We start from the raw sequence: 20,399 nt of genomic DNA on the forward strand, positions 1-20,399 counted from the left end.
TGATCTAAATATCAGAATTTATCTTTATTCTGTGTCCCTAAAGGATGGTATTTCATAGATACTGTATAAGTAATAATTTGAGATAAATGATATTTGGTTTGTTGTATTTTTTTTTTCTTGTTTTATTTACTGAAGATAAATTGCAGTAAAGGTTTCCATAAGATTGGGTTACAGTCTTTAGGTATAATTCTTATTGAGTGTCCTACCCTTTTTTGTGCTTTCTTAGCACTTGATCAGTCTAATGTCTAGTTAGTGAATTTCTGCTCCTAAAGAGGAAAAAAAACCAAAAAAACCAACAAACAAAAAAGCCAGACCAAATCTTCCAGTGGGACACTATCCTTTCTAATGTGCCAAATGATGAGTCAGAAGTTGATCAGGATCAATGGACATAACTTTGCTGAGTGTACCACAAATATAGTAAATTACACCTTTTTAATTCACAAATTGTGACTCTTCCCCATGATATCTGATCCTGATCTATGAATCAAGCTATCTGGCTCTTGCTGGTTTGTTTCATAAATGTATCAGTCTTTCTAAACATAAATTTTAATATATTAAATATATTATTCATAATTAGATATAGTATTTTTCCCCTCTATAAGGCTCTCTTTTATAGCATTGGGACTGATATAAACATTTTAGCCCTAAATGTATGAAATACTTAGCTAGCCAGGCAACTTTCCACAATAAAAATGTTGTTTACCTAAATTATTTCCTGATATTTTTGTGCAAGTGGATAAGTTTAAACATGTAGAGTATTCAAGAGAAATTATTTCTGTCTTAAAAGTTATTCTATTTGATAAAAGATTATTTCATCCATCAGGTATTGTTTTAACATTCTATTAAAAAAAAAACAAAAAACCCAGAAACAAAAACAAAAACTACACAATTATGTTCATGAAAATGATAATTTGTCTTTTTACTTGTAGGTAAAGGAGTGAGAGAAGTTAATGAAACAATAACTAAAACTCCAGGTTTGTATACAAGAAGAGTTTTAGATCTAAATAAATTAAATTTATTTACACCTGAGATTGTTATGGATAATACAACTATTTCCAATGTTTTAGTGAAGTATTTGTTACTAATTTCCAAGGAATATAAACGTTGACGTATTTCATAATACAGGTGACATGCAACCTATTCTATGAAGTTCTTTCACAGAGACCCTTTTTTAAATTTCTATAGTACCAATTTTGTGAATTACATAAAATCCCTTCTCAAACAGACAGAAGTTTATATACACAAAGTTCGGATTTGATGTAATTTTATATCAGAGAGATTGCTATAATGGAGAGCCTTATAATAACTGTATGATATAATTGCTGGGATTAGGTTCAGTCAAAGTTCTGCCCTTTACATGGCAAGTGTTGGAAGAAATATAAAAAAAACCCACCCCAAAACCAGTGTTGGAAATGTTCTTGGCCATCATTTCACAGAAACTCTCCACGTACTCCAAGAAAGGGTTTCCAAAACACTGTGTACCAGCAGGCAGGTGACATGGCAGGCAAACATTTCTGTTACTTTTCTATGCCACCTCATGAACATGTATGCAGTTAACCTATTCCTCCTGCAATGACAAAATGGACAAATACATCTGAGAAATCCTCATTCAGAAATGAAAGTCCTAATTTAATTTTTTAATTAACTTATTTAACAATAAGCAGAGCTGTCACCATATAAATGAGCTTGTAATTCTATATTTTGATTTTTAGCAAAGCTGCAGGGAAAATAAGATTAATGGTTTACACTCATGGCAATTCACAGAAGGACTCTATGTAGAGTATATGGGATAAAAAGGTATTTCTGCTAATAATTAACCTTTCTGGAGAGTTTATTAGTGGGAGTGTCAGGTGAATCCATAAATGACTTCTTCTGAAATGCATTACTTCTACAGGCGCACAATAAAGCAGGGTAGTGTTCATTCATTATAATTAATATACAGTCTTCATTTATTGGAGGCTTCACCTCACCAAACACCTAAGATATGCATTTATCTGCTGTCACATAAGTTTTGAAGCTTCAATGCCAAATTAAAATGTGGACCTAATTTCCAAATATATTCACTCTGCAGTGTCAGTATCAATTCACACAGTGTCATGTCCTTTATAACTAGTTTTGATAAGGACTATTTAAAAGCTATTAAAAAAAATGCTGTGATTGAAAGTGCCAATATTAGTAAACTGAAAAGTGAAACTGTAACAAATTACAGTAATCAAGAAGAAAACATTTTAAGTGGTTTTCAAAAAACAGTTCTGCACTATTATTATGTGTTTTAAATTTGTTAATTCTCTTCTTTATAGAACAATATGTATTTTGAAACACTTTCTTTACATTGTTATCTTGACTTTTGATATCATTTATTCACTGCTATCTGTATTTTGAACAGAATTAAGCTAATATTTATAAACTACAGTTTCCATAACAGAATAGATTAGTGTTCTGATTTTTTGCATTTAGAAAATGAATGCAAGTTATATTTACTGGGTTGTTTTTTGGTTTTTTGGCAGAGGTAATGTCTTCATAAGCAATAGTAAACATTTTTTCATGATTGAATATATGTTGCAACTAAAGAATTCTTACAATATGTGAGAATTAAGAACGATATTAGTCTGTTTGGTTTCTACAGTTCTCACTGCTTTGTATAGTCTTCACAAAAATAGTTAGGAATCTGTTTTAATGAGCAGCCATGGATTTTCCCAATTGTCATATTCTGAGAAAAATCAGTGCAGTCAGTGCAGTATTAGAATACGAATAGCCAGTTCATTTTTCTCATTTTGCATTTGCCCATAGAGGGTGGGAAAGGCAGGGAACTTGTAAGGGTTCAGCACAATCATCTCAGAGCCTCTCCAAAGCTGCACCTCTGGAGACTGCAGCACTTGTGTTAATATTTTGAAAAAATATGACTCGGGAAGCAGTAATACAATTTTTTCCTACTACTGATTCTGTTCATCTGCAAGTGCAAACTCTGTAAATACTGAGTAAGTGGTACTATTTTGCAAAGCTTAGCAGCTGTTATTGATGGAGTTTCTGGACAAACTATGTACTGAAGATGCATAATGGTGAAAGTATGGTGTCCTTTATAAAGGTCCTATGTAGTACCTCTCTAGTTCATAGCACTAATACTAGATATTCACCTTCATGGGTGATACACAATTTTGAATAAAAAATAAACAAATAATAATAATTGTAATATTTCTTCTTAGAATACCAAGTTTAAAATTTAGCTATGTCAGTATTGTAGCAAAAAATGAGAAATGCATAGGAAAAGGAGTGAAAGACTCTTTACAGAATCCACGTATTTGCAGAAGTATTTGCAGAAATTATACAAATTCTAAGAACTGTGACATACCTATTGAAATGTAATGTTTCAGATTTTTGGTTGTAAGTTGAGGTAACCTTGTGTAAAGCCCCACTGAATTTTACTTTGGAAATGGAACACTTCCACCTATTCAAAGCTGTTACATTCAAAGCCATTTAATAGGTCTCTGCTCATTTGGAATCTAGTGACAGAACCCATAACAAGCTAATGATGTTTTCAAATCATTCCACACTGAGCTTGAACATTTGCTTGTGACTTTTGCACAATTTAATTGTAAAAGACATGGATGAAGTTATTTATCCTTTAGTCAACATCTAATCAGCCCTCTGATTTTCAGATGTATTGCATGTCAATTATTATTGCTCTGGGTGTCTTTTTTGATTCATTTTGCAATAAGAGATTAGGTAGAGAAGGAAATATCCATGGAACTTTTTAAATGGATACAGGGAATACCTGCTCTGATGAATTTTTCAGTAAAGACAGCTGCCTTTATATGTCCTCAGAGTTTGACAAAATGCAAAAAAATCCAATTATTTAATTTAAGATTTTAATTAGAAGAATGTGAAATGCTTCTAATGTCAGTCTTTATTTATAAAGTGTCATTTGAAGTGGTCATAGATAGTAAGGGTGAATTTTAATACCTGCTAGGGCTATCATTTCTTCAGGATATATGTGATTAATTAAACAATTTAAAATACAACATCTAATACCTAATTTTTTTTTTCTGTGCAAAGATTCCAATCACATCAAATAAATAATCCAAATCCATATACTTCTTCCAATAATTCCTACCGCATTTTGTAGGATTTTCATTTCAGATAGTTCAAACTGCAGTTGCTGAGAAATGGCAGTTTGTTTTAAATTTATTAAAAAACAAAAAAGTTTAATTCTTTTCATGAACATCAAACTTGATTGTTCATAGGTGCAGTAATATTGTATGGAAAAATCTTTGAAGTCTAAAAATGTCTGATAAAACTGTACCAGAAATTCAGTCAATTCAGTTGAATATTCATTTGATATCCAGTTGAAAATCGTACACAGCACTGTTTTAATAGATTCATGAAACAAAAGGGATGGCTTAAGACAGTGTTTCTTTACAGAAATCTCTGGTTTCAGAGATTTTCCTTGTACTTTAAAGGTACTTTAGGCTTTAGAAGAGTCCATTGTTTTTATAGCATTGAGGACATTCACTGAATCACACAAGCTATAAAGTGTGAGGTTATTTGAGAACATATACCGTGATGGACAGGTGTAGTATATTATAGGCAATTTTGTGAAAAAGTTATTAGATGTATTGTCTGTTGTTTTTTTTTGTTGTTGTTGTTTAAATTTTTACTATAATACCTCCTTAGAACAGTGGATTGATTGTCTAAAAAAAATTATTTACATAGTTATGACTAGAAAGATTGCTGTTTCATTGTAGTTTACTTCTTCCTCTGTTTCTTCCTCTCTCCCCACCCCCCCCCCCCTTTTGTTTAGTTCCTTCAGATGTTTTTTTTATAAATTCACTGTGGAAAGGGTTTTATGAATATTTAGGAAAAAGACAGCCTGCTACTCTCACTGTTGACTGGTTCAATACTACAAGCAGCAAAGTGAATGCCACATTCATTGAGGCATCCAACATACAACTCAAACTATCAGGTAGGTTCAGAACTTGGTGTTAAAGAAGCTGTTCTTACGTATATATATAAATCCATTCAGTTTTGATGCATTTTAATTCAAAAGGAAAATGAAACAAAAGCTTTATACTTTTGCTAAGAATAATTTTCTTTTGCAAAAGGAAAGGTTTTAACAAAATGATCTGCACAGGCTTCTGTCACTTCATACAAAGTCACCCATCTTTTTAAGCCATTGTATTTCAAATAGATATTGAGGTAGGGTTTATTCATCTCAGACTGTTGGTTAGCATTGTTGTGTTGAACTCACAGGAAGTACTGAAGTGGAAGACAAAGCATATATAGGCATATTAAAATGGTACAATTGGAAAGCTCCAATAATCAGTAGTGATTGATATCTACCTTAAAACAATGTGGAATTAATAATGGCATCGCATAAGATAGGCACAGACAATTAAATAACATAGTAAATTATGCATACCTTATAATCAACATCATTAATTCCTTTCTGTAAATCTAACTGTGAAGTTCAGATTTAGCCTCTCTTCACAGTTATATTGAAACAAACCTTATCTGCTATCACTGTCTTTTAAGGTCAAGAGTTCAGAGAGAACTGCAGTAATTGGTTGCCAAAGAGCAATTTTTTTCACTGCACTACTACTGTGTACTACTGTAGCAATATACTGTTGTGATGTCAGTAAAATCCATTTTTTTCCAGATCAAGGAAATTCCAGGAAAGGAGTTCTATCTGTATTCAGAATTATTGAAATACTGTATAAAAAGACAACTGTTCATGTGTTAAAATTAAGCAATACAAACCTATACTTGATTTATCAAGTATCATGAGGCAAAGGATGAGTTAAATAAGGTCTAGCAGAACTTTAAATCTTGAGGTTTTCCATGTTATGAAATTCTTATATTACAGAATGTTTCTAAAAACTTTTAGTTCTAAAACAATAAACTTAGATTTGAAGGGATATTTGAACAAACTGGTTGAAAAAATTGTTTAAAAGGTGTGTCTTGCCCCCTTTATTTTATTAGGTGTTTACAAGAAGGAAGAAACCCATTTGCTCTTGAAAGCCTTTCAAATTAAAGGACCAAGTGACATTTTTGTCAGCAAGTATGAAAATGACAACTGGGCACTAGATGGTTATGTAAGTACCCAGGCTTCCATGGGTAAAAATGTCTGAGATTAAATTCTGAAGTAATTTGTGATTATCTATGTAACAGTATCCATTTTTTTTTGTATTATCTGTGTAACAGTATCCATTTTTTTGTATTACAAATATATAATCCAGCACTCTGAATGTCAGTGTAGAGATTGGATTACCTTTTCCTTTCAAAAATGCATATGCAAACTTCCATCTGCTGTTCTCTGATTAGAATTTTTAGTTTATGAAAGGGAAGGACAAGTGAATCAGCATATTTTGCCATCGTTTTGCCTTGTTTCCGTAGATGGGAATGGGAATTTTACTTTTAGTAATATTGTCCTTTTTTGGTTTAGTAAATAGTTCACTGTAATAAAAATTCACCTAATCTTGAAGGGAAACAGTGTTACATTACTTTTTGCATTTCTTCTTTCTGCCTCATGATACTTTCTATTGGAAAATAGTTTTAAATCTGACAATTCAGCAGACTTCTATATCTTCACACTAATTCAATTATGAGTATGGCATTTCAAGAATTTTAAAACCCAGCAATATACATTAGATTTTTTTTAATAATTTCAGGTGTAATTTTGAAAATTTGTTTAATGTCATTTCAAAAAAATAAAATAAAATATTTCAAATAATAAATATTGTATAAGCATAGAAAATTCACTAGTATTTTAAAGGCAAAAAGTTAAAAGTCTGGGCTCCATATCATCTATTGTAAGTTAGAAAAACAAATAGCTAAACATTGCTATTTATTAATTTCAGAAATTTTTTTTTTTTCTGTTTCAATGTATTCTAGGTATCCTCAGGGCTTGAAAGAGGAGTTTTTACCTATCAAGGTGATATACATGGAAAAGACTTTGGAAAATTTATGCTCCAAAGACAAGGTACGTGCTTTCATAGATCTGTAATATGTATCATCTTTTGGGGTCTTGCAAGAATGAATTTAAAGAATTACTCAGCCATCTAAAAGAAGTAGGCATGTTTATTTTACACTACTCCTATTGCAAAACAAAACCAAATGTCCGTATTTGAAATATAGAGTTCAAATCCTAATTTCACTCTGTTTAACATATTACCATCACAGGTTTTCTAGTGTAGCAAACTAACAAGTACAGGATGCCCTAAAAGAGAATGCCATTGCAAGCACTTGCATTTCTTTTTGAAACCAGGGATATCATGCAATGGAAACACATTTCCTGTTTAAATATATAAATCATAGTCAGAATCATGTAAGAAATTAAAAGGCCAGAATCAACTCTAATTTTAATAGTGTCATTTGGAGAGTGCTTGTTGCTGGTGGATGTTTTCAGAATGTATATGTATTTGGACTGGATTTACTTCACTGTCAAAAATATTAAATGAGTGTCTGAGGTTCTTATTACAGCTACGGGCGCAAGGGCTTTAGCAGCTGGTATAAGACTAGTTATTTTACTCATAAAATAGTTTTATCATAAAAACTAAAGCATTTTCTTATGAAATATTCTGGAGTGGTCTGCCCAGGAGGTGGTGGAGTCACCACCCCTGGATGTGTTTAAAAAAAGACTGGATGTGGCACTTGGTGCCATGGTCTAGTTGAGGTGTAGGGGCATGGGTTGGACTCGATGATCTTGAAGGTCTCTTCCAGCTTAGACATTCTGTGATTCTGAGATTCAGTCATAAAATATTTTTGGCAAATACCAAGTGTAGGCATCTGCATTTCCTGATCCTGGAACTACTGCAAAGTGGTCAAAGCACGGTATATGCACAGGAAAGCACTGGTCTAGGAAGAGGAGACAGCCTAGCCAATATCTCTATAGCAGACTGTACATTTTATGAATTGCCTTGGTTCCATTAGCTTCATTGGTGCTGTACCCAGTACTCTTTAGAGTTCTGTCAAATCTCTCTTGTACTTCTTTGCTTTATTACGTACTTTAGTAGCAGCTATGCTGTGGATTTGTTTGTCTTGGCTATCTCTCAAATTGCTAAGTATGTTTAGTGACTAGGGGCAGAAACCCATCTCTTCAGAGTCCTAGCATAAGAGCTGCCAATTATTGAAGCCAAGTACAAGTTCAATCTTCAGAGTAAACTCTTGTGTGGGACAGATTATTTTTCTGCCTCTACGTTCATGTAATCTTTTCTACTGTAATATCTAAGCTACTTTTGCTTTCTGAATTTAGCTAGCACACCATAAAAGTAGATCATCAACATTTATTCAAATATCTGTCTGTTAAGCAGCCTTTGTTATCTTGAAACAGTAAGAATGTGATTTGTTGGTTTTGTTTGTAGGGATGGTGTCTATTTGTACTTTCTATTTTCTTAAGCAACAAAAAATATACCCATTGTTTTCCAGCTACCTAAAATAAAAGTTTAATTTGATGTGAAATTGATAACTCATGGTAGTAACTGAAGAATAAGCAGAAAGTTAAACAGTTAAAGAATTCTCCAGTGGATGTATTCTACCATAGTGGAAAGCATTGTCCATATTACCCTTTAGATCTGTAATACAAGAGATCAGTTTATATAAGGCTAGTTAAATGCTGAAATGTCCAAGTTAATCCTGCATTCCTGGGCTGAGGACCTCTCATCCTCAGTTTTGACATCTTGGTAGAGAGCTTGCTGCAAATTCAGGTATCATCTCTTTTACAAGATTGCTAAACAGACACTGATTTTCTATAAATTGCTTATTCTCTATTGAATAAACAACAACTAAAAGGAAACAGCAAATTTCCATCCAATAAAGACAATATTTGTCAATACCCTCTTATATTCAGGGGTAATTTTTCTTATTATTATTTTTTTATTTATTTTTTTTAATTATTATCTATTCTGTTCATGAATATTCTGCTGAGGTCATGATCTCATATATCCTCTGTCTGAAGACTTAACATATTTCTGGTTTTTAAGTAAGTTGAATTATTTGCTGCCTTTACAATAAGACAAAAGTATACATAAACTGGTGCATACATAAAGCAATATGAAATCCTTCATCTGCAAGCATACTTCAAAGACAGCATTTATGGAGAACTACTTGGTTAAGTGGGAAAGACCAATTAATTTGATGAATAATTTTCTATAACACATGCTAGAAAAAGACTGGTCTCAGTGGGCATTACAGAATCCCAGAATATTGTGAGTTGGAAGGGATCCACAAGGAAAATCATGTCCAGCTCTTAAATGAATGACTCATATGGCAATCACATATGTTGCCATATGTTGGCATTATTAGAACTGTGCTCAAACATCTGAGTATGTTCAGTCTTGGAACTTAATGACATGAAGACAGAAAGAACTTTTCTTTCTTAGTACTTTTTATCCTCTCTCAGGTGCAATTTTGGTTGTAGCCTTAGAAAGCAACTCAAAGGACAAAGAGATTCTAGAGAACTAGAACTGTACTTGAGTCTTCTTAAGAGGCCCAAGTTGTGACACCGAATTATTTAACCTCTTTTGCCAAGTTGTCTGTTAGGTAATAGCAACTTGGTTTCTAAAGGCTGCAAGTCTGTGGCTAAGTTCAGTTTCAGCAACTGTTGAATGCATATGCCTCAACACTAAACTTCTAGAAGATGTTTATTCTAAAATCTTGTTCATTCCAGTCTGGCAGCTTCTTTTCAAATTGTATAAAAATGGTGGCTTTGTGAGAAGAGAAACCTTCTTCACAAAATTGTTATTTTCCTGTATTTATTTTCTCTGGAGAAATGCAATAACCCACCTCTTTCGCAATTTTTTCTTTCCTCAAAGTACTTTTTGCCTTGTCTAGATTGACATAACATACTAACAAAAAATGAAATGTGCATAATTAATTTGAATCTGTGTTATATTAGAACAATGGCTCTGGAATACATCTCCATTACTGGAAATTAATCTACTCTTAAAAGTCTTTAATGTCATGAGACGTGAATTTTAAATTTCACTCTATAAATCTTCCTTCCTCTCCACATCATTTCACACAACTTCCATCACTCACAAGGAAACTCTACACCTAAACAGGGTACTGAAAGCTCCAGAGTACAGAGCTGTTGTGTGTTAGCTAAAGCACAAACAGGTATCTGAAGTAGTGAGCTATGAAACTTTATGGCAATACACGCCAACAACACCCAGTGAGGCACCTATCCAAAGAGTCCTTGCTGTCCAGCAGGTTCAGTCAGGTGGAGAAGTTCCAGCCTATGTCGTTCCTTGGAAGCTGCTGATTTGTTTTCTGTGTTGGTATTTTTTCTCTCTTAAATCCTTGACCTGCTAACCATCTTTGTCTCAGAAATTACTCTTAGGCATGTAATTCTACTTTTCTTAATCTTGCATGGCTTTTGCTGTCACACTTTCCCTGACTTGAGCAGCATTTCTCTTGGTAAAACTGAGCCATGCTCTACAGATGCCAGACAACCGAAACCCTGAGCTTGGAGTCAAATGAGAAATGCATACAATAGATCCAACAATGATAAGAAAATGTTCTTAATCACACAGTATGTATGCACGCAGAATGGCTTGGGTCAGAAGGGCAGGTCTGCCACCATGAGATCAGGTTGCACAGTATTTTCTATAAAAATGTATTGTTTTCTCTTAAGTATAAATTACAATACTTTTCAATCACCTCAAGAATAAAGTACACAGCTTGTACATTAGTGAATTCACTGTGTGTTACCAAAATTTGAATTCATCTGACTGTTGCTGTTTTAGGAAGCTAAAGACGTGTTATTATGTGAACTGTTAAAAAAAAAAAAAAAAAAACACAAAAAAACCCCAACACATTTATAATCTTACTGAACATCCCTCTATTAAATAACACATTTTGTAGTGACAAAGTATGACTGTTTTAAGGAAAAGTAAATAAAATTATTTTTTGCATATATTTTTTATGTGTGTATATTTAGACATTTCCACTTTTCTGTTTTTAGATGTGGTAGCAATCACTACCTTAATTTGGGAAGTACAATATGCTTTCCATTTTTTATCATAATAATACTGTCAGAAGAATGACAAAGTTCACATCAGGATATGTGTAATCACAATCAGGTCTGAAAATTATTATAATAAGTAGACCAGACCTTGCTGAAGTTAGACTGTCCCTCATAGATGGCTAAAACCCAGATTATGCAAAACTGCAGTGACGTTTCTTTTCCTAATGAAAAGCATATGCAATGCAGAGTCTGAACCTGGTCAACTCCAGGTTGAAACTGTCCAATTGAAGGTTGTAAACTTCAGTCAAAAATGTCGAGTTTCGTTACCTTCAAGTGTGGTACTTCAAAACCTGTAGAGATATGGAATATGTGATTACCTCCACTAGAAGTTTTGTGTAAAGCATTAAATGTGAATTGTTCATTATGAATTTTATAATTTTTCTGCTACTTGTACATTAAAATGTATCTATCATATCTGACATGATAATAGCTTTGAGATACAAGTTAAGACTTCATTGACCACACATATTTCTATTTTGAAAACTTTATAGCAGTTTGAATATTACTTCCAGATTTTTTGTTATTTGACTTCAATGAATTTGATCATTACCGTATTTTTTAGTTACTCCAAATGATTGGAAAAACAGCTAGAGATTGTGGTGGTAAAGGATGAAGAAAGTGATACCTGAATGTGGGGTTTACAAACACATAAATTTACATCAAGTGTGTTTCCTCAGCTTGACAAGACTTGGGACAAGTATTGGGTACAAAATCCCAAAGTTTTTTATAAAATGGTTTTATCCTAAAACAGTTCAATGTTAAGAGTAGTGTGATGAAGCTCATAACATGATCCCAACTACCACAATAATAGGTTTATTAACTTGATAATGTTTTCCTTCAGCAGTTCTGCAGAGAAATATGTAAAGAAGTCTAAAACGTGACAGAAGATCGGGGCAGTGAAAAAGATTGTAGTTAAATATTTTTTTCATATTTTAAGTGATCACATATGTCAATACAGGAATTCCTAGCGAGGTTGACTTCATTTTGAAGGAAACTTAACTTCCTAAAATTAATACATTTTTTAAATTAAATATGCAAAAGTTATTTTAATATTGACAGTTGAAATATTTACAGTTTAGTTATCTCACAAAAAAAAAAATCTCATTTGTCTTTTGCATTGAGCTTGAACTGCAAGAAAACATAAAATCATAGAATGGTTTGGGTTGAAAGAGATCTTAAAGATCATCTAGTTCTAAACAGCCTGCCGTAGTTTACTACTCGCTAGATCAGGTTGCCATTGCCCCATCCAATCTGACCTTGAACACTTCCTGGGATCGTAGGAGAAGTATTACTTTTTTCTCTTTTTTTTTTTTTTTTTTTCCCCTCACTTTTTGAACTTATTTAGATGTTTTACTAGACTGGTGAAATTAGCATAGTGGCCATGTCCCTGCTGTATAGTTGGTTTTCACTAGAGTCCTAAAGAGCCTGATTGATGCTGCTCTCAGTGAGGGAGTTGTGGTGTTTGAAGACTCTGTACTGATGGTTTGGAGCATTTCTGAGAGGTAAACAACAGTGTCTCCTGTTCTTCTCTACTCTCAACAGCAGCAATACCCCAGAATATCAAGCACAACGATCTGTCCAAGCCTGATCCTCTCTGTGCATTCCCCCTGTCCTGGTCTTTCTTTCTTTAATAGGATTAATTTTGCTTTCTGGGGAGCTGTGAGTTCAAACTGGCAACATGGAGTTGGACCTCAAAAAACATTCATTTCTATAAAGTTTTCTGTATTTTTAATCATAAAATTGTCTTTCATTCTTCACAGTTTGAATTACCAAGGCAGTCAATTATTTAAGCGATTTAGTGATGTGTCTCTTTATACTGAAGAAAAAAATAAAAATGTGTTCTGCAAAATGCTTTACAGTCCAGGTTATCAGTTTCTCCACAACAGGAGCCCAGTGAGGCCATGCCACAGGCCACTTCGTTTGCACTCTCTGCAATGTTCTATCCCATGCAAACACAGCTGCCAGAGGGATATGGACACTGGTGCAGACTTGGGAGGGCTACAGAGCTGAGTAGAACCACTGTGGTTTATTGCAGTCACCTCAGTTTTTCCTTCCTTGTTCTTTTTTGTTGTGGTCTTTTACTGCTTGTTGGTTTACAAACTGAATATTAAGACTACCTGAATACAGTATATTTGCAGAAATATTTTGTTTTTCAGAAGTTATATGGCTTGACTTTATTAAATTGAGTCATGATCAGGGTATTTCATGATTATTTTACTTGCTAAATACTATTTTCAAATAATTTTGATAGACATTGATATATCATGAGGTGGTATTAACAATATTTATACTATGATTCTGCATGCTATTTATTTCATGTTTTTAAATAGAATTATTTTTCAAGACACCATCTTTAACTCTTGGATAAAAAGAGCATCATTAGCTAGATAACATGGGAATTTTATTTCTCCCCATATATAATGTGGGAAATTTATTTCTGCCCCTTTTGTTTCATTTCAGGTCCTTTAAGTGCAGACACAGACCTTTCAAATCACTATTATGGTACAAACAGCAGTTCAGTTGCAGCTGCCATCCTGGTACCATTTTTTGCTCTAATACTATCAGGGTTTGCATTTTACCTCTACAAACACAGGTATTGTAAATGCTATTTATTCAATAATTTAATAAGCTTTTTATTCAATAATTTAATAAGCTTTTTGGTTTGATCTTCATAAGTAACTACAGAACACAGTGCTAAAAATTTTTAAGAATATCTTCACTCTAGAAAGATAAATATTTCTAGGTATTCCCATGAAGGAGTTCAGTGCAGGGCAGTTCTTAATCGTGTGAATTTTGAAAAATTAGTTGCTCTATTAAGGACCAAAGACCTGTCAACCTTCTTGGTTCATTAGGCTGAATCAGATTGAAATCTGAGTTCACATGTTCTATTTTTTTTTTTTTTTTAATGCTTTATTAAATTGAATGTATGCTGCTTCTTTAAAAATCTTACTAGTATTTGTTACAGTGTGTTAATTTTGTTTATATTGTGTTTCATTTTTATTTTGGTTTGCAATGTTTTCCCCAGTTCCCCTTGGAAACTGTATCACGTGGTCAGTCCCTGCTCGGCTGTGCCCATCCCCCACACTGGAATGTAACCCCACTCTGTTCCACTCCCACCTTGTCCCTGCCTGGGCAGTGGCTTGTCCCTGCCTCTGGGCCCTGCCCCCTGGGAAAAAGCCCTGGGATGGCCGAGGGCCGGCTCTCTGGCACTGGCAGGGATGGGAAGGAGCTAAGTAAGAGCCCCGGCCGGCAGGGGCAGGACCCCAGAATAAAGCCGTGATATCCCCCCAGCGAGAGAGAGCAGGCTCTGTGCCTTTTGTTATCGACGGTCGTCTGGATCTCTCTAAAGAATTCCCACAAGTATTAATTATTCAAGCTGAAAAATGTATAAATCTCATGAGGGAACAGCCCATAGTGTGACAATTTACAGTATGTGCTGAATCAGCCAGTGATTACTATAAGAATTGGCACGACTTCAGGTCATATGAAACTTTTATATGTCACTAGATAATAGAATAAATCCAACAATGTTGTCTGAAATCTGTTTTGAAGGCTGATACCTATGTATCTTCTGAAAATTCGTTCATTCTGAGAACTATTTGCAAAATAGTACTTAACAGGAACATGCTTTTTAAACTTTTGTTCTATAATCATGGTACAAAGAGTATTTTGTGATGGCAAGAAATCACATAGACAATCTGAGATCTACCAGTGCCCTGCAATGCAGTAGATTATCTGCCTACCTTGGCATTAGATGATTTGGGAAAAACAAATAGCCGTGGGGCTTGAACCTGGGAACTCCAGTTAAAATCATCCATGTCCTGAAATGCAGGATAGCCTTTTGCTGACAAAGGCTGCTTAGGAAGAGCTGTCACCTATGTCTTCAAAGTTGATATTGTAAGACAACTTTCTGACGCCTACAGGTCAACATTTTCAGACAGCTCTTGTCCTGCAATAGTGGGGGAAGCTTTAAGAGCATCATGAATGCACAGGCATTCAGGTCTGGAGAAGAGATGGAATGAAAAGGAAATATTGTTTAGAAAGAAGAGGCAAACTTACTAAAAACATACTGTGACATAGGGGTACATTTCATAGTTTATCCTGTGAAATTTTTAATGCCCTACATGAGCTGTAGAAATATGCATGTATTTAAGAGATGAAACTCATTCTTTAAACAAGCAGCTATAATCCCTGTGTTAATACTATGGTTGGCTCAGCATTGCAGTTCTGCCTAATTTAAATGTGTTATATTTGACACAGGAGATGTTTCTCATAACTAAATTTTTCAAAATATATTTTCCTTTTCTTCTATTTTCAATGAGTTACTTCCACTAAACTGCAGGTTGTAGCAGGGATATCAGTGTCATATTGCCATCAAAAAATTAACAAGTTGATTGTGAGGTAAAGTAATTCTAGGTGAAAATTTCTTCTTTCCAAAAGAAAGGATGTTCTGATGGAAAGAGAACAGAATCTATAAGTTTTGAATGGACCTTCTTGAAATTTCATTTTTGATCATAATAACAACATGAAATTTTCAAAATGATGTGATGGTAATTACACCCTTAGAGGCTCTCTGTAACAGAGAATTTAAAGGTCTTAGGGTACAATTTTATGGATGTTTCTGCTGTGTCTATCTCACACTAACATTATCTAAATAGAATCAGGGCTGTTAAATCTTTTTTACACAGTTGTACCTTTTATCTGGCTGACAGGGATTATTTCAAGAATGAAGACCTCATCCCAATCTTCCTGAGCAAAATGAAAATACATTTAATTACTTGTACTTAGGAAAGCTCCTAGTTAACGTCCAAGATTATTTACTAGTTATAAAATTAAAATAGGCAGAAAAACCATATTTTTTAGTAACAAAATTTTTTGCATTTTGTCAATTTCCATTATCCTTTCAGTGATAGCTTTCCCTATCTGTTATCCAAAACAGTATAATTTTATAAGAAGCATTTGACTTTCAAGAACCGTTCTTATATATATTTTTATATAATGAGTTTCTAAATTGTTTTACATTTATTTAGCACCAAGCACGTAGATTTTGTACTCTTTTATCTCCTTTCTTGCCTTATTACAATTATATGTATAAAACAATATACTGAACTTCCTTATATTTCTTTAGATACTTCTAGATAGTAAGAGACATAAGATTAAAATAGTAAAATATAATACCATAGGCTATCACTTGACTTTGTATATAGCAGAAAATTTGAAAAATTCTGGTTTATTTTTCATTTAATTATTGGCTTAATATGTTCTAACAGAGCTTTTCATAAAAATGTGAAAATTCTTGAAATTTTGATATCTCTTTCACGATGAGAAAACGTTTTAAAAAATAAAAGACTGGTTACTTTCAGTATCATCTGATGCTGAATTTTCATAATTTATGTGAATATCAGTTAGAATTTGATCAATCTGATTGCAGCTGTTTGGACAAGGTATTTAGCAGTGTTTATTGTTGGAAGTATGTATGGAGGTAGAAAGACATGCTGTGGGAGATCAACCTGGAATAACTGGAATTGCAGACACTTACCTGAAGGTTACTACCACTAGCAACACAAGATATTCCAGACACTTGCTGTTGCATGTAGACAGAGTGGAAAAATTAGATATTATTAAATTAGCCTATTATTGCTAATGATAATTTCCTGTCTTTTTCTTTTCCCCAGAACAAGACCAAAAGTACAGTACAATGGATATGCTGGACATGAAAACAGTAACGGACAAGCTTCATTTGAAAATCCCATGTATGACACAAACTTAAAACCTACAGAGGCAAAGGCTGTGAGGTTTGATACAACTCTGAACACAGTTTGTACAGTGGTATAGCCTTCAGTGCCCAATATGACTGATTCATAGCCATACCTCTGATGGACAAGCAGTAATTCCTTTGGTGCCATATACCAGTTTCCCTTCTCTTGGCTTTGCTGCTGTAATCTTTAACATCTTCTGTCAGCCTACATGCAGCTAAATTTTCTGGTAGAAACGTGTCAGTCTTCGGGGGATCAGACAAAGAATATTTTTTCATCTTAAAGTTGGATCAAAATGCCTGGCTGCATCTGCTTCAAACCAAGGCACACTTTAAGGAAGACTGCCAAGTCATGCCAATTTGTCATATTTGATGCCTCAGACTTTCATATTTGTATGTGGCTGGATGCCTTTCAATGTGTTCTTCTGGGCACTTGGATAAATCCTTTGAGTACTGTGACAAATGATAGCACCACAAATTATCCCTGGGAATATTCTGAAGAAATAAAGCTCTCTTGAAGGAGGAGACAGCCTTCCTTGAGGTTCCACACACTTGCAAATGCTTTACCATTGAAATCTTGCTAAAATTAGGAAAACTTACGGTATATTTTATTCATAGGGCAGTTTTGCCAATTCCCCAATCAGCTGTTAATATCGCAAAATGTTAATGCACAATTTTTTTGCACTAGGGTGTAATGGCTGGCTGAGTAAGATACTGGTAAAAATATACAGGGTTTCTACACACTGTCCATTGTATATAAGCATTCACTCACTTATTGCCAAGCAAAACATTCCACAATAAATTTTCTTGGAATATTAAGTTGATACCCATGCTTAGCAGCAGTTAAAATCTTGTGCTATAGAGAATAATGTGTCTTTTGTCAATTTTTGACTAAATTTCATTGTAAACATGATCACAAGTCACTGGACACTTTCAGCCAGAACAAGAGCCCATTTCTAAGAAATTTTCATTGCCACTATTTTCTTCTGAAATCAGTCATCAACCACCACTGTCAGTATCATACTATTTAACAGCAGGGGGCTTAGCAGCTATTGCTGCTTGCCATGTACAAATGTGAATAGTAATTTATTTTAGATAGCTCATAAAGCCTGTGAGCCTATGCTCATAATACAGTCTTCCCTTTTGCATTTTTTTTCCATTTTTCCTTTAATATGACATCATTTTCTGATGTTACATGGAACTAAAACACATTACAAACCCAGTGCAAATTGTCCATAAAAAATGGTCATTCAATTTCTACTTTGAACATAGAGAAATATTCAACTATCTTTGCTTTCTGTTTATTTTAAATTTTTTAAACACATTGCTTACTGCTTTTGTACTTACACAGTTTGACAGAGACATTTATACATATAAAGGTTGAGTAATCATTAACATATGCATAGAATTAGAGGTTTTATTGAATGAAAATAAACACAAAATGCCATTGAGCAGATTAATTAAACTGAGTTTTACAGTTAAGAAATTATAGTAAATAATGAAGCAAAATCTCGTTTTAGTCATACACATTGAGTTCAAAAAACAGGGAAGTTGTTTTGCTGTTTTTCAAATTCAAGGCTAGATTTTTTGATGCTGTTGTTTTGTTTTAGTTTTCTGAATTTCAAAATGTCCTATTGTCCAATTGCTATCTAAGCCTGTTGAAAAGTTCTTTCTGAACTCCATATGTGTGTAGGTCTGGCTGTTACACACAAAACAAAAAGGTAATATAAGCCCAGTAACAGGTTTTTTGGCTAATGTTGCAGAATGCAACAAAAATTTCAAAGGTGACCTTGGTCAGCCTAACAACTATACATCTGTTAGATGAAAAATACCAGCAATATAATACATAATAATTGTAGGCCCTGCAGCTGTTATATTCTTCATATGAGTGAGAAACTCTGAAGAAAATTTAATAAATAATCCTTTCCAGTCAGTTCCTTGTTCATTTTGTTAGTAGGTTTTTGCTTTCTTTTTTGTTTTTTTTCTGAAGTTATTGTGCAGTAAGTTTCACTTAGCTGTCCCATCTTTTCCTGTGAAATAGCAATCATCAGATAAAAGTTGTTGTCCTGATCCTCCCCCACATAGAGGAAGTTGCTTGGCAAATGGAAAGCTTCTGTAGGAACAGTGGGCCAGGAAGGGAAGATGTCTGAGTCAAGTTTCTGACAGGTGTTCAAAATTGACATTACTGCATTAAAAGTCTTTCTGTAGTGGCAATGACAGAAAAAAAAAAAAAAAAAAATTGAAAACAAAATACATAACTATTATTGATGTTTTCTAGTCCTGTCTTTACAGTGTATGCTTTAGTGCCCTGTCTCAATATGTCCACGAAGGAATTTGTTGGAGGATGAAAGACAATAGTTAGATGGTCTGATCTTTGGTATTAGAGAGCCCAGATACCATGAATCCATTATTCAGTTGTTCATTTTGGGAGCTAATGTAATGATTGCTTGTCCTGAGTGAGCACTCTTTGATCAGGGACACCCCAAAGGAACACAACTAACAAATTATCCTAAGAAGTTTGCTTGGAGTGTTGGTAAAACAGGAGCTTCACACTGGAACCCAAGTAAAACAAAAGTATCATAGTTTAATCAGTTCTACCCACACTTTTCAAATTATTCTCCTTCTCCACTCTGAGTCTTCTGTTCAGGTTGGATGTCCTTCTCCTGAAGTTATTATACAGAGGGCTGTGTATGCATGCACTTAGATATGGTGCTTCTTCAGAGTGAGACTCGCAAGATGATGCGCAGTAGCTGGGTAATAGCAGCCAGGAAATCTGGTTTTTTTGAAATATATGCAGAAGACTTTTCCCCCAGCGTTGACCAGATCATTATGACAGGCTAATAATACATGCTATATTTTTTTTAAAAAACAGGTTATGTGCTTCAAAGCTGTTAAAAACTGCTGCTTGTATCACACATCTTGCCTTTCTCCAGGCTAGCTGCAATAATTTTTTTTCTTCTGTAAAATATTTTGTAAACAAAAAACTTGTTATTAAAAAAAATTAAAAAAAAAGATGGGAGGGTCGGGGTGGGGGGATTGGGGAGAACACACGCATAATGACCGAGTCAATCTAATTTTCATTCACACTATTCCATTCTGCCATTTCACGACATGCTGCTGTGACATGAAGTAGGTGCAAAAGAACTTTTTGTACAGAGATATATTTTTTATGAAGAATTTGTAAAATTATTAAATATGCTGTACTTTTTTGATTAATGTAGGTAAATTGTTAAAAATAAATGTTTTTACAATACAAAAAGAAATTGTAATTTTCCCAATAATGTAAAATTTACCATCTTTAGCTGATTTTCAGTTCTGATCCTATTACACTTGTATTAATATTAAAGTGGCCTGTTAAAAACAGACAGTATTCTCTTTGGGAAAAAAAAAGAAAAAAAAGAAACAAACATAAAAGACTGTAATATAGCCTGTGCAATGCCACCTACCTTGAAAACAAAACAGAGTTCTAATTAAATATTTAATTTTAGATTTTCATCTGTTGTGTGACCTGTTCTTATCAACTTTGTTCTTTCTATTTCCTTTTATGCTTTTAAATCTCAGATACTGATTTTTCATTACATAATGTTTCAATAGAATCTTAGTCTTGTCATTTTATGTTCCCAA

The 20,399-nt window shown here is 33.7% G+C and overlaps 1 protein-coding gene across 1 annotated transcript in view; it reads left to right on the forward strand.

Moving 5' to 3' along the window:
• The window catches only part of CSMD1 (CUB and Sushi multiple domains 1), a 950,789-nt gene extending 932,843 nt beyond the window's left edge, over positions 1 to 17,946 (forward strand). Inside the window, 6 exon segments of the mRNA XM_040059570.2 lie at positions 930 to 974; positions 4,799 to 4,960; positions 5,977 to 6,089; positions 6,889 to 6,976; positions 13,481 to 13,613; positions 16,696 to 17,946. Coding sequence (XP_039915504.1) covers positions 930 to 974; positions 4,799 to 4,960; positions 5,977 to 6,089; positions 6,889 to 6,976; positions 13,481 to 13,613; positions 16,696 to 16,855 — 701 coding nt within the window. The 3' untranslated portion in view covers positions 16,856 to 17,946.
• The last annotated feature ends 2,453 nt before the right edge of the window (positions 17,947 to 20,399 follow it).

The sequence above is a fragment of the Hirundo rustica genome, chromosome 3, assembly GCF_015227805.2.
Source record: "Hirundo rustica isolate bHirRus1 chromosome 3, bHirRus1.pri.v3, whole genome shotgun sequence".
In the NCBI taxonomy this organism is placed as follows: domain Eukaryota; kingdom Metazoa; phylum Chordata; class Aves; order Passeriformes; family Hirundinidae; genus Hirundo; species Hirundo rustica.